Source organism: Diospyros lotus, unplaced genomic scaffold, assembly GCF_014633365.1.
Source record: "Diospyros lotus cultivar Yz01 unplaced genomic scaffold, ASM1463336v1 superscaf1, whole genome shotgun sequence".
Classification (NCBI taxonomy): domain Eukaryota; kingdom Viridiplantae; phylum Streptophyta; class Magnoliopsida; order Ericales; family Ebenaceae; genus Diospyros; species Diospyros lotus.
Genome location: NW_026267104.1, coordinates 1012913 through 1027319, shown reverse-complemented (window position 1 = coordinate 1027319; position 14407 = coordinate 1012913). Strand labels below are relative to the sequence as shown.

Genomic DNA, 14407 nt, shown 5'->3' with positions numbered 1-14407 from the left:
ATAAATTTTATTAATTATTTGATAATTTAATAATAAATATGATAATATTAAAATTTTATAATATTTAATATATTTATAAATAAATTTACTAATAATTTTTTAAAATAATTATTTAACCAAATAATCTAATTAAGTAACTTTTACATCCATTTTTAAAATCAGTTTCAAAACATTACATTGAAATTATGTGATACACATATATATAATTAATAATTAAATATATAAAATAATTAAATACATACAAAATGAATAATCAAATGCACACATAAAATATAATAAAATACATGTACACACAAAATCTAAGCATATTAAATAAGTTCTTAATATTGAAAAATAAATAAATAAAACAAAAACACTGAATGAAAATTTCAATTACTATATAAATAATAAAATTTAAATAGGTCACTATTAATTTAATTAATAAAAAAACAAAAACAACACTCAACAAAATATATGATGGTAAACAAATATAGTTTGTAAGTTAAAATCTATGTAATCGACACTATATGGAGTATTCGAAGTTTTTATGCAATTTTCACATATCTATTATCCAAAGTTTCTCTTTCAGAATCGAAATAAAAAAGAAAATTCCTAACAACCAAACAAGCCCCATCGAACCTGGGTGCAAATTGATGCGAAGAAGCCATGGAATTTTCAAAATATAATTAACTTAATACTTAAATATATACAAAATTTATACAAAATACAACATATAAACAAACCCAGTTTGAAGGAGGAGGGAGTCATCGCCATTATTGGAGGAGAGAACCGTCGCCACTGCTGCTGGAGCCGCTTTGCTGTTGCTGGTAGCCAGATCCCATTCATCTCCGTCACTGGTAGGCAAATTTGGTAGCTGTTGTTCCTTTTTCTTCGTTGCTGTTGCTGGTAGCTTTCGTTACAATTGCTCGTTGCCAGTGTCTTTTTCAAATCTCAGATGCAATAGACAGTTGTTAGAGACGTCTTTTTCAAATCTAAGATGTCAAAGAGAGTCGTTGGATAAATGTAGAGAGCAAACAATCACTCATCAACTGTATCGAGTCTTTTGAAGCTTCATAAAAATTTGAAATGTGACAAGATAGTAAGAAGTAGCGTTGGAGCATGAATTGTGAGAATTGCTTTTCAAATTTTGATTTAGCGAGTATTTTATCTCTGTGTTGGAGATGGTCTTAATTGAAACGGATTTTAAGCTGTGCAAAGTTACGTATTTGGATAAATGTAGTTTAAGTTATTATTTATATAGTTATGCATTTAATTTAAAAAATATGATAAGTTATTAGAATTTAATAAAAATAATTAAAATTGACATATTATTGAATAATATAAATAAAATTTATAAAATATTAATTTTTAATAAAAATAAACTATAAATATATATTCAAATGATTAAATTGTTATATGTTAATAAGTTATGTACAATTATTAAAAAATATATTAATATAATATTTTATATTCAAATTTAGATTGAATTCATAAAAATATTAAATATATTAAAACAATAAACATTAATATATATATATATATATAGAAAGAGAGAGAAAGGCCACGAATAAAGATAGAGAAGGCAACAAAAAAGAAGATAGAAATGACAATAGATTGGAGTTTGTTTTATTTAAAGGTAAAAAGAGTTGAAAATATTAAAATTTTTGAAAGATAAAATTGTAAAATGCTTTGTCAACAAAATAAGCTGATAACAGTGTTTTGGTGTTTTGAGAAAAGATAGAGAAGTTTTTTTAAAATAACGTTTAAACTCTTTAATTTTTAATAAATATATAACTAAATAAGTTATATAATATTTAAATTTCACTAATAATTTATAAGCGATTAAATCATTACCCTCAAAGGCCCCGTTTGTCGCAGTATAATTAAAGAAATTATAATTTATAACTTCTTAGATTATAGCTTCTAAAACTTAGAATAAGTTGTGAACTTATTTATTACAACTTCTCAAAAATTGTAGTTAAATAGTTGTGGTGTTTGATATCATAAATTATAAAATAATTTATTTTTGTATAATTGTCTATAATACCCTTAATAGTTATAGAATGATAATTTAAAAATTAATTAGTGTATATGTATAATTTTTAAGTGTTATAAAAAAATTAATTAGTGTATAGAGAGAAAGGGAGATGGCGAGAGAGAATAAGAGATTTGAAATGGAGATGGTGGTGGAGAAGAGAGACCCTTGATTGCGTGGACAGAAGAGTAATTTTTTATTAAAAATAGGGGCAAAATTATCAAAAAATATAATTGTTTAATCAGAAGTTGTAGAACCTGGGATACCCCAGATTTAAAAAAGTTAGCTTCTACCTCTTCTAAAAGCTAGTAGAAGCTATAAGTTAAAATTCTAAAAGATAAAACAAACACTACATACCCACTTTTTTGAAGTTAGAAGTTAAAAGTTGTAGCTTTTAAGTTACAACAAACAGACCCAAATACCCCGATAGTTTGACCTGTTTATAACTTATTGTGATAAACATCATAAATCCATCAACAAACGCGGCAAAGGTTTACGAAATTACATTTTCTACCCACATGTTTACGAAATTACACGAGGTACCTACAAGTAGTTCTTCTAAATTATCCCTCCCCTTCCATCAAAACGATAGTTATGTTCCGTTAGCTTAGGTATAAAAATTTTAAAATAATTTTGTTGGTATTTTGTAAAAAATAAATAAAAAATAATTTTATAATCAAAATATTTTATACTAAATGGTATAAAATAATTTATTAATTCAAAATTTTCAAATCATTTTCTTATTACAAAAGTTAAAAAATTATTTTTTTCATGAAAATATATTTGTATATATATATATATGTATACCTATACAACAACAACAATACATATATCCACAATAAGTATATACATGCAGACACAGCTGACACATACATGCACTCATGTATGTATACATGCACATTCATACATACATATACATGTAGATATACATAAACATATATAGAAATATATATATGTAGATAAACATAAATACACGTCCTATGCATACGTATATATATGTATACATATAGATATGTTTTTCACTTTTTAGGTAAAATGCATTTTTTATTTTATTTATATAATATAATAAAAATAATCTTAGGAAAGTTTAGGGGTGACACGCACTAATTGAATTGTTTAAATGGAATAGATTCAATTTTTTCAAAAAATTAAATTATATTGAATGAATAATTATTTAAATTAAAAATCTATAAACCCCCCCCCCCCAAAAAAAAAAAGAAAATAACCCTTTTATTTTGTTGAATAGCTTTTTTTATTGCACTTCTATCGACTCTACACTTCTCTACTTCATAATTTGGTTAAAAATGATATCGTTTTTTATATTTTAGTTATTTAAATTTTTTTTAACAATGGGATCCAATCGAATCAAAATAATTGAAAACATCAAATTTCAAAATAAAAGCCGACTAGTCTACAAATTAAATCAAATTGAACGATCAATTTTGACTCTTTGAATTTAGTTATTTCAGTTAAAAAAACTAACAATTAAGATGAGATATGGGCATGAGGACGGATCTAAAAATTTATGTAGGGAGGGGTCTGATTTTTTTTTTTTAAGATATAAAATTATACATTACAGATTTGAGTGTGTGTTGTAATTTTTTTGGGATTAATTTATTATTAAAAATTAATTTTTTATATTAAAATTTTAATTTTAATTGTGGGGCCCAGGGCAGCTCACGTGGCATTGAAAGGCCTCAGATTAGTCAGTTACTGTAATTGAGCATACATGTAGAATGGGCCGGGCTCAAAGTTGAAAATTTATAGCTAAAATCCTTAAAAAAAAAAAAAAAAAAACAGCTTTATATTTATTATTTGTACATTTTAAAACTTATCTTTTTTTTTTTTTAAGCTAGTTGATCAATAATAGGAATAGAAAATGAAATTTTAAATAGCTAAATAAATAAATAAATAAATTTTCAAGTGTTTTATCATTTCTTAACGTTAATTAAGAGTAAAATATAATATCAACCTTGGTGTTTGGTTTGAATTGAACTAAGAATCACTCTATTTGGTATTTAATTTTTCATACAAAGGTTATTATATTATATGAAATATGAGATTTTAGATCAAACATATTCCGAACCAATCATTTTTAAGATCTAAGTTTGGAAAGTAGGAGCAAAAATGACGGAAAAAATGAATAATTGGATATGAAAATATATATGTCTTGTATTAGTTGATTAATTCTTTGTTTCCCGATGTATTGATTCCAACTCGCATACCTTTGGGTTAGGTATTGCGCTGGGCAATTATTTCTATAATATGCAAATTACACAAAATCATAAATGATGAATTTAGTCAAACTTTTGTTAGATACTAATGACTTCGTTATTTGTAGGGGGTCAGCTTTAGAAATGCTGAAATTGAATATATTAAAATTATATAAAAAATCAAATTAAATTGACCGAATAAATACAAAAATCAAACAAAACATAAATCGAAAAAATTGAACAAATAAGAAAAACCCTAAATAAAAAAAAATTGAACAAACTAAAAAACTGACAAAGCCAAAAAGATTTTTCAATTACTCAAATAAATAGTAAAGCTATGTGAGTCGTAAATGATTAGTTGATTATTTTTTGTAATATATAAGAGTTGAAAAACCTTCTATTTATTACTCGACTATCTTTGAGATTATACGCAAATAATTCAATTATTACTTGATTAATGAGTAATATTAATTAATTAATTTTCAAATACGACTATTATTATTTGAATAACAAGTAATATTAATCGATTAATTAATCAAATTACACGAGTACTTACTACATCGTACTTGATTAACATGCAACATTAATTGAGTAATCAAAATTCTACTTGAGTAATTCGTCGGTTCAATTATTTTGATTTTTTTCAATATGTATAAAATCGAATTGAAACGAAATAATCGAATTGAAACGAAATAATCGAAATTGCTAAATTTGAAAACCAAATCAAACTAACGCTTAACTCGAATTGAATCAAATCGACAATTTTAATTTGAATATTTTGATTAAATTGAAATTTTGTTCACCCCTAATCATTCATGCTTTTACCCTTTAAATCTATCAAGCACCTTATGTTACTGTTGTTCGACACGATCTTGCATGGATGGGTGTGTGAGCAGTGGTGGAGCCAGAAATTTTAGGTAGGGTGGACAAAAATTAAACCCTAAACTCTATCTAAAATTAAAATAAAATAATATTAAAAAATATATATCAATAAATTATACAATCGACATATTTTTATATTTTAATAACGTCGCATAATAATATCATTATCAATTTTATTAAATATTTATTTTTGAATATACATAACTAAATTGCCATTCAATCATTAATCTCAAATTTGATTTTGCAGCTGAATCTTGATAAGTTTCATGATAGATTGTCATTCAATTATTGATCTCTAATTCAATTTTATAGTCGAGTCTCGACAAACTTCATGACAGAAAATATATTTTTTGTCATAATTTCAAATATGTAATTGATAAATTTGTAACAAAAAATAAAAAAAAATAATCCCTTTAATTAAAACGTAGTTAAAGAAATGGTAAAAAGAGGTTAACATATACAAAAGAAAAATGGGTTAAATTTTTATATCTCTTATTTTTAATTTTTGGCTAATACTGAAAAAAGTACTGACAGTTGCCACCAACTACCATGACCGATAATTTTTGACGATCAATGTCAATCACTCGACACCCTTATTCTCATCAACCAACATACCAAAAAATCAATAAAATTTAATGGCCAAAATTTATAGATCTAAGCTTAAATTTTTGGCCAAATCCAATGTATATAAATGCATTAGCAATTGCCACCGGCCAAAGTCACGATGGTTTTCGACAATCTGAGGCAATCATTGAACAATCTTATCCTCATCGACTAATATACCTAAAATGCAGAATTTTAAAAAAATTCAAGGTAGATATTTAGAAAAAAATATTAAAATATTATATATAATATATTTTTTTAAAAATCCAGGGTGGGCAATTGCCCACCCTTGGCTGTACGTGGCTCCGTCACTGTGTGTGTATCCCACTCCTTCAATGAGGTCACACCCCCTCTAAATTTACTTGTGTTGAATAAATGTTATGTTGTTTAATGCGAGCAACATAACATTTTCGTTAAATTTATATAATAATAATGTTCAGATAACAACAAGGAAAAATCATACAAATGTTAACATAAACCAATATTAAAAGTTAGGAAACTGAAAAAAAAACTCTCCTTTTCATTGGGGATTAGGGGACTATGGAATGTGAGACACCAAATTTAATTGACTGTGGAATGTGTTGTTGGATCAGTTGGACCACGAAAAATAAATAACGAATAGTTTCAGCCTTTCCATTGAAGACTCCATTTTTTAAATTTCTCATGTCTCCATCCGTCGCCATCTACGGCTGCCCCCATCAATCAACTTAAGGAGACAAGCAATTCAAAACGGAAATGTTTCTTCTTTTTTTTTCAACATTTATTTATTATATTTTTTTAGCATTATTATATTTTTAAAAATATTAATAGCAATTCAAAATTAATGTAAGTAAAATAATAAAATTAGAGAATTAAGTAAATTACTCAATCAAGACAAAGCATAACCTAGATGAAAAAAAAAATAAGGCCAGAGATCAAAATTAAAAGAAGAAGGCATATAGTTTAAACTCAACTATTATCGTTTTAAATCGAATTAGAGATATTTCATGTGGTCGAGGCTACAAAATCATATATAAAAATTTAGATAAGTTAATATTTCGTGAATTATATAATTTTTTTATTTTATAAAAAATTAAATTAAATCAAAAATATATATTTTTTTGTTTATGTTAGATTTGTCTGACGTGAGAGAAGGAGAAGGAGAAGGAGAAGGGGTGGGGCCCACACCCTCCTTTTAATTTTGCTTGCGTCGACATAACAATTTTAAAAGTCTTTTTATTCATAATTTTAGTATAGTCGACGAAAAACTTTATTTTGTCCTCTAGTCTGTAACTTAATATTCAACAAGAAATTCAGAGATTTTGTGAAGCATCCTGTCACGTATTGATTAGAAGATTGATGATAAGATATTGGGAATTTTGTGGAAATATGGGTCTCTCTCTAGTCATTTTACACAATGGGATGACGTGCATGGATAATTTTCAACAGAGTTACACGTGTCAAAACCTATGTGAGTTCAACCATATGCATATATATAGTGACATTACAGGATCTTGTAAATTCCATTACATGTTATATGTGCAATATATATATATATATATAAATGTGATAGGATATTAAGTATAAGATATTAATATAAAATCTGATTGTAAATATTAAATTTGAGTGTTAAAATAATATTTCTATATTAATAAAAAATTCTCAAAAATATGAAATCACTAAATTATCAGTAATTAGCAAGTAATTTATCTTACCACGTGTCACTTTAACCTGTCTTTACTAATAAACGTCAAGAAGATAATATGTGTCCTCTCATTCAATCTAGACTTAAAAGATAAGTTCACAAAATCTTTAACTTATAACAAATTTTAATTCATGAAAACTCGATTCTGATAAACACGACCCTGAGATAATTAAATTTGGGAATGTTGGAGATAATTCCAACCCAACGAATCCATCATCAACCCAAGATATTTGAATCTAGGAACCTTGGAGATGATTTCAACTAGTTGGATTTGGCACAAACCCAAGATACCCTCGTTTGGAAAATTGAGATATAATTTCAAATACCTTGACTTTCGTTTAATTATATAAAGGCCAACACCTTCACATATAAGTTAACAAACTTATAGTGCTCATTACACATTTATTATTCATATCCGTTCTTAACTTGAGTGTCACATAATTTACTAAATAAACTAATTCCATTATTTTTTTACAAAAATAATGTGTAAATATGCTCATTACACATTTATTGATTGATGATAGTTAAACTCGATTATCATTCAATCTATTTGGAGTTAGTTGTTCTCGGCAGGACCGGCCCAACCCTTAAGCCATGTATGCCATGACATTAGACCTCCAAAATTACAAGGCCCCAAATTTTAAAAATTTGTAATATTTATGTATATATAGACTTTTTTATTTTTTTAATAATTAATATTTTATTAAAAATTTAAATACATAACATTATAATTTGTTTTTAACTTCCCTTCACCATTTTTTTAATTTTTAATCATTGCTGTAATGTTTCCAAATCTCAATATTACATAAAACCCACATATTTATAGAATGAAAAGTTATTTTTTATTAGTGAATTTTATCTTTTTAATACAATTAATTTAATATTTTGTTTTGTTTTTTTTATAAAAGAATCATAAATATATAGTTTTTTGTTCGCACTGATCTTTTTAGAGTTTTAAGAAAAATTAGTTTTGTTTTTCTTTATTTATTGTTGTAAGTTGTTTGGTTTTTTTTTCTTATCTCTAAAACATTATATTTTAATTAAAAATTTATTATCATTAAGAGATGATTATATTTTGTAGTTGATTGAATTTTAATTTTTTTATTTAATAAAATAATAAAATATTTGTATAAAAAAATATATTATTTTTTTTTATAAAAAAAATTATTACTCGAAGGCCTCAACAAATCTTTTCGCCTTAGACCCCCAACTCTGTTGGGCCAGCTCTAGTTCTCGGGCTTGAACTTGTTCAAAGCTTGCTTCACTTATAAAAACATGACTCTATCTCTTTGAGCATTCTTCTAGTATCAAATTAATCTTGGTATAAGAGGTAAAGTAAAACAATCACAAGCAATCAATGATATACAAAAGAATATATTGTGAAGCAAAAGATTGTCATAATTGTGTCATGTGAATTGTCATTTCACACCTCATGAGCTAACTTGGGTAAGTATAAATTTGACATCTTTGATTAAATGGGTTGAGCCTCTTATTTGGGTCGGGTTTGACCCCTACCCAAATCTAAATATCTTACGATAATTTGAAAAAAAAGATATTTTCATAATTTCTTGAATAGTTATATATTAAAAATAAGTATTTTTCATTAATTCATTATTATAAAAATATTATTTCATTTAACAAAATAAAGCATCAGTTTGCGTCAATCAACACTAGCTTTTTCAATCCCTATAGAATGGACAAAGATGCATCAACGATTTGTACCCACAACTCTCTTTTTGTTTTTTGTGTTTTTAAATTTTTGGTTATGGAGGAAAAAATTAGGTTTACATGTCGGTAAATTCATTAGTAAAAAATTCTTATAATTAATGCTCATTTAATTTTATAAAACATATATGAATGATAAATCCTAGATCGAACCATTGAATCTAAAAAATTGCATGTTATCATATAAATTTGTATCGACTAACTTCATGAGTGGGAGATAAGCGGACTCGAATAGCTGACATCAGCCGCAAGGCAAATCATCTATTTTGTAGTTTTTAATTTTAATTTTATAATTAAAACTGCTGTAAAAATTTTTATGCTGCCAACTCATAACATTCACTTTTAAAAAAAATTAAAAATATCAAAAATGATATTTTCTAATTCACAGCACAAATTTAAAAAAAATTAAAAATTATTTTCTAATAAAAATTGAATTATTTAATATAAATTAAAATTAAAAAATAAAATATTTTATACACTTAAAGAGCTGCTAAGATTTATACTTTATTTTAATGAACTTGTGAGTCGTGCTAATGAATTGAGGATTGATGATTTACAAAGGGGTTTATAGGTGATGTTCTTACAATAAATTGAGGATTTATTGTGATATTTTCTTCTCTCCTCTCTCTCTCTCTCCCATTTCCTTTCTAGCAACTGCACCCCTCTCTTCCCTTTCCCACACTATATCTCACAGTCTTTCTCTCGTTGTCGTCTCCGCCTCGCCCCCTGCTACATCCTCGCCTGACCAACCATCGTCACACGCCTCTCATTTGCTGCCCCATTGCATTATCTCTTGGCCGCCTCGCCTCTCTTGGCGACGGTCGACCAGGTGAGATGTGATAGACAAAGTGGTGGTTGGTCAGGCCAAAGGTGAGGCGTCGACCAAGCGAGGATATAACGGGAGGTAGCCGGCAACAAGCAGTGAGTGGCGATGGTGAAGTAGCGATCGACGACAGGCGATGTTGAAGGGGAAGGAGAGGAGAAAGGAGAAAAATGGGTAAAATGGTCATCAAGAGAAGAGAGAAATGGATAAAATAGTATTTTCAAGTCACTTGTAAAATCCTATCTATACAAATATTATCCTAAACTTGTTCACTTAACATCATAGTAATTTTGACTTTTGAGATGTTAGAAAGAAGACTTAAATAACTACAATTTCATAAACATTTCAATGTGAATTTTTATGATTTGAATATCTCATCTCTATTGTAGGGTTGCAATTGACCCAAGTCGAGCTAAGGTTCGTTGAACTTAGATTTAGTTTGCAAATTAATTTCTACGCTTGAGCTCGAGCATCTACTAGAGATTCGAGCGCCTGCTGGTGAGCCTGAACTCGAGCTGGAGGTCTCGCTAGTGGGCTCAGGCTAAGTACTAGAACTTGTTATTTTATTTAAATTTAATTTATTATTATTATTTATTATATATATTATATTATGTTAAATAATTAGACTAATATATATAAATTTTAAACATATTTAATTTGATTATATTATTATAATTTTATATTAAATAATATATTTATAAAATTATAAATAAATGTATTAATGTATTTATAAATAAGATTGATCACGAGCTATTCATGAACTTCAAATTGAGCCTATTAATATTTACGAATTTCTAATTGAACATGTTAACGAGTTTTAACAAACTAAGTTTTACTAAGTTCAAACTCAATTCGTTTACGAATTGAAATTTAAAGTTAAGATTAAGATTGACTTATTTATTTCACAAACGAATTTTTATTAAGTTGAACACCAAGTAGCTTGTAAAATAACTCGACTTATTTGCGACCCTACTATCCACTAGGGAGAGAAAGAAAAATCAAAATTAGTTTGTTATAATGTATCAAATGAATAAGAATTGGATAAACATAAACCCACTTAGTTTAATTAAAATTTTATGTAATTGATGATTCAACTGATGTATATAGTAGCTATACGAGGATCTAGAATTCATATAACTGAAAATAAATAACGAGAAGAATAACCAGGCTTGGTTGATGGTGAAACATTGGTGGGTGGTTTCATGCACAAGAATTACCAGAGTGCATGAGAGTGTGTGCTTAGTTTGAGGCTGAGATTGCATCATTCACAGAATCCACTAACCCATTAACTGGAGGAGAATGGCCCACACCGTTTCCAGTAGCCACAGCACCAGCATGAGAGCAAAGCAGTGCTTTCTTCTTCACAAGATCAAAGAGAGCTAGCTGGACAGTAACTGAAAGCAACTGTTGGGGACCAGCCAGCGACAGTTTTGTAAGTTCAAACAGGAATAATTGAAGCATCCATACAAAACATTAACGCCCAGAGAGACTTCACAGAGAGAGAGAGAGAGAGAGAGAGAGAGAGAGAATGATGTATATGGGGGGCCACAAGGAATCCCTAATGTGGACAGAGAGCCAATAGGGAGGGAGAGATTAAGATGGAGATGAGTAATTTAGCCAATGAGGAATGAGATAAGACCAATCATGGGGCCCAACTAGGGCTCTTGTCTCGCACTGTAGAAAGCACCAAAACCATCATCAATGGCTTGCTCGCTAGGGCTCTTGCCTGATACCAACCTAGCTCCCCCAGAGCAAAAGAGTAAAAGCGTACATCTGTGGGTCACTCACTCACAGTGTACCCATCCATGTTACAATTATTGCCCCTCATTTCTTTCCCAAATATATACTTCATGGACCTCAATATTTCCTCTCTAGTTTCTTCTATAAATATTGTTCAATCCTTGATCTGGCTATACGGCAAAGTCAGCTCCAAAACTACACAGATCTTCAATCCCTGATGATGATCCCTGCAAAAAGGAACCTGCAAATTCACCAGTTTCCAGCTAGATAATCGAGTATTCAAACCCAGTTTCAGCTTTTGATTCAATCTAGAATCTTTAGTACTAACCTTCGAGAGCTGCTATCTGTTCCATGTTTTGAGGGTGTTTTTGTTCATCAATCCTTGAAGCTGCTAAGGTTTTCAGCTTTCCAATCGTCAATAATCCGTTATGATCCCTGACAAGAAAGCCGCCAACGCGGTTGGAGGCAAGACGGCCAGAGCCTGTGAGAGCTGCTTAACCAAAAGGGCCCGGTGGTACTGCGCCGCCGACGATGCTTTCCTTTGCCAAGCCTGCGATTCGTCGGTCCATTCCGCGAACCAGTTAGCAAGCCGGCACGAAAGGGTTCCAACAAGGGTTCGGCTGGAGAAGATGAAGATGGCTCTCCAGCCGGCTGAGAAATCTCCGCCAGCTTGGCACCAAGGGTTTACCCGCAAGGCCCGGACCCGGAGGCCCACCAAGCCCGCTTCCTTCACTCCGCCGTCTACGGCGGTGGCCACGGAGGCGGAGAAAATCACAAACCCGATTCCTTTAGTGCCTGAGATTGGCAGTGAAGACGCTTCGCCGGAAGAGAATGAAGAGTACCTTCTTTACCAGGTCCCAATCTTCGACCCTTTTGCTGCAGAATTCTGCGATAATGGAGCTGAAACCGCCATGGAAGATGAGTTCAGTCGACTGTTGGATGATAATGGAAGAGAGGAAGCTTGTGATGGCTTGGATAATCTCCACGAGTTTCTTCCATCGGACATGGATCTTGCAGAGTTTGCTGCCGACGTTGAGAGCTTATTAGGGACCGGACTTGATGAAGAAAATTGTGGCATTGAAGGGCTGGGACTACTTTTAGATTGTAAAGAAGAAGATGGTACTGATGGTTGCTTAGAGGGTAGGAAAGTTAAGGTTGAAGATGAAGATGTAGGGGCTGCTACGGGATGCCAACAAACCGTGGATTTGAGATTCAGTTATCGATCGCCGGTGGCCGGGAAGGAGGAGAAATCTGCGGCTGGGGTGGCAGAGAAAGCCATGCTGAAGAGTGAATGTAAAGCAGAAGAGGAGAGGAAAATGCTTCTGAGGCTTAACCATGAGGCTGTCATCTCTGCTTGGGCTAGCCATGGCTCGCCTTGGACCACTGGAAGCCGGCCGGAGTTCAACCCTAACGACTGCTGGCCCGACTTCATGGTATCCCCTCATCTAATCTCTCCATGTTCTAAGCACACACATGACCAAATAGCCATTGCGGATTCTCATCAATAAAGAAAAAAATAAAAACGAAGTTATAAATAAGCATGCAAATGGAAGTTTTGGGCTCTGAGTACATGCATTGCATGCAAACTTTAAAATTGATTTCAAATTGAAAGTTGTATGGATCAGAGAAGCTTAGATATATAATTAACTAGAATTAACAATTGTTTAACTCTTGATTAATAAGCTTCTACTGTCTGTTGATGTGTTTATGCGTTGAATTAATATTTTAGGGATCATGCTATGGAGGATCTTCTTCTCATTTGTATGGAGGGGAAGGAAGCCAATTGATGAGAGGAGGCGACGAGGGAAGAGAAGCAAGAGTGTCGAGGTACAGAGAGAAGAGGAGGACAAGATTGTTTTCGAAGAAGATAAGGTATGAAGTTAGGAAACTCAATGCAGAGAAGAGGCCAAGAATGAAAGGTCGGTTCGTGAAGAGATCAGCATCCTTTTCAGGGCCTGCAGCTTTCCCCTACCTTGTCAACAAATAACTGTTAACTGTCAAATATTTTCTTGGCAATATCAAGGGGCAGCCTTTACTAAGAATTATGGTACGATTATTCCCCTATAACTGAAAGTTCGGATAGAGTTGTAAAAATAACTTCTTTTTAGCGTTTACTAAGAATTATGGTAAGATTATTCCCCTGTAATCGAAAGTTCGGATCGAGTTGTAAAAATAACTTTTTTGGGGGGCGCAATTTTGGAATTAGTTTTCCATTTGGATGATTGCCCCATGTTAGCTCAATAAAAGAGGGATGCATTTTCAAGATTCTATGTACTCTCTCTATTTAGTTTGTAAGTGTTAGTTCCACATCAAACTTTCTAGGTTGTATAACCAAGCAAATATAAAGGCAAGACATCATCTTACACACACTGATCATCAAAGACACATGTTTAAGTCCTCAAAAATTCAGTGAAGAATTGAAAAGCTCATCAGAATGTATAGAAAGAAGAAGCAGCAATGAATTAGGAGAAGAACAGCAGCTTGAATTTCTTAAGTTCAAAGAACCCAACATTTCGAATTTTGTATTGAGGTTCCACCCCATCTTAATGAAAGGATAATATATTGTAAAAAAAATCTCACCTTTTTATTACTTTTGCTTTTGAAAGTTAAATATTTGTGCTCAATCCTCCTAAAATGGGCGTTTGTTAATCAAGATATAAGGTAAAAAAGTTAAGGTATGGAATGTATCCTAGAATTCTATTATTTCCAACATGTTTGTTAAT

The 14407-nt window shown here is 30.3% G+C and overlaps 1 protein-coding gene across 1 annotated transcript; it reads left to right on the top strand.

The window, feature by feature from the left end:
* The first annotated feature begins 11708 nt into the window (after window positions 1–11708).
* LOC127792823 (zinc finger protein CONSTANS-LIKE 16-like) lies at window positions 11709–13952 on the top strand. The gene is made up of 2 exons (XM_052323425.1): window positions 11709–13117; window positions 13414–13952. The coding sequence occupies exons 1-2, from the start codon at window positions 12113–12115 to the stop codon at window positions 13669–13671; spliced, it is 1263 nt and encodes a 420-aa protein (XP_052179385.1). The 5' UTR covers window positions 11709–12112; the 3' UTR covers window positions 13672–13952.
* Window positions 13953–14407: the final 455 nt, after the last annotated feature.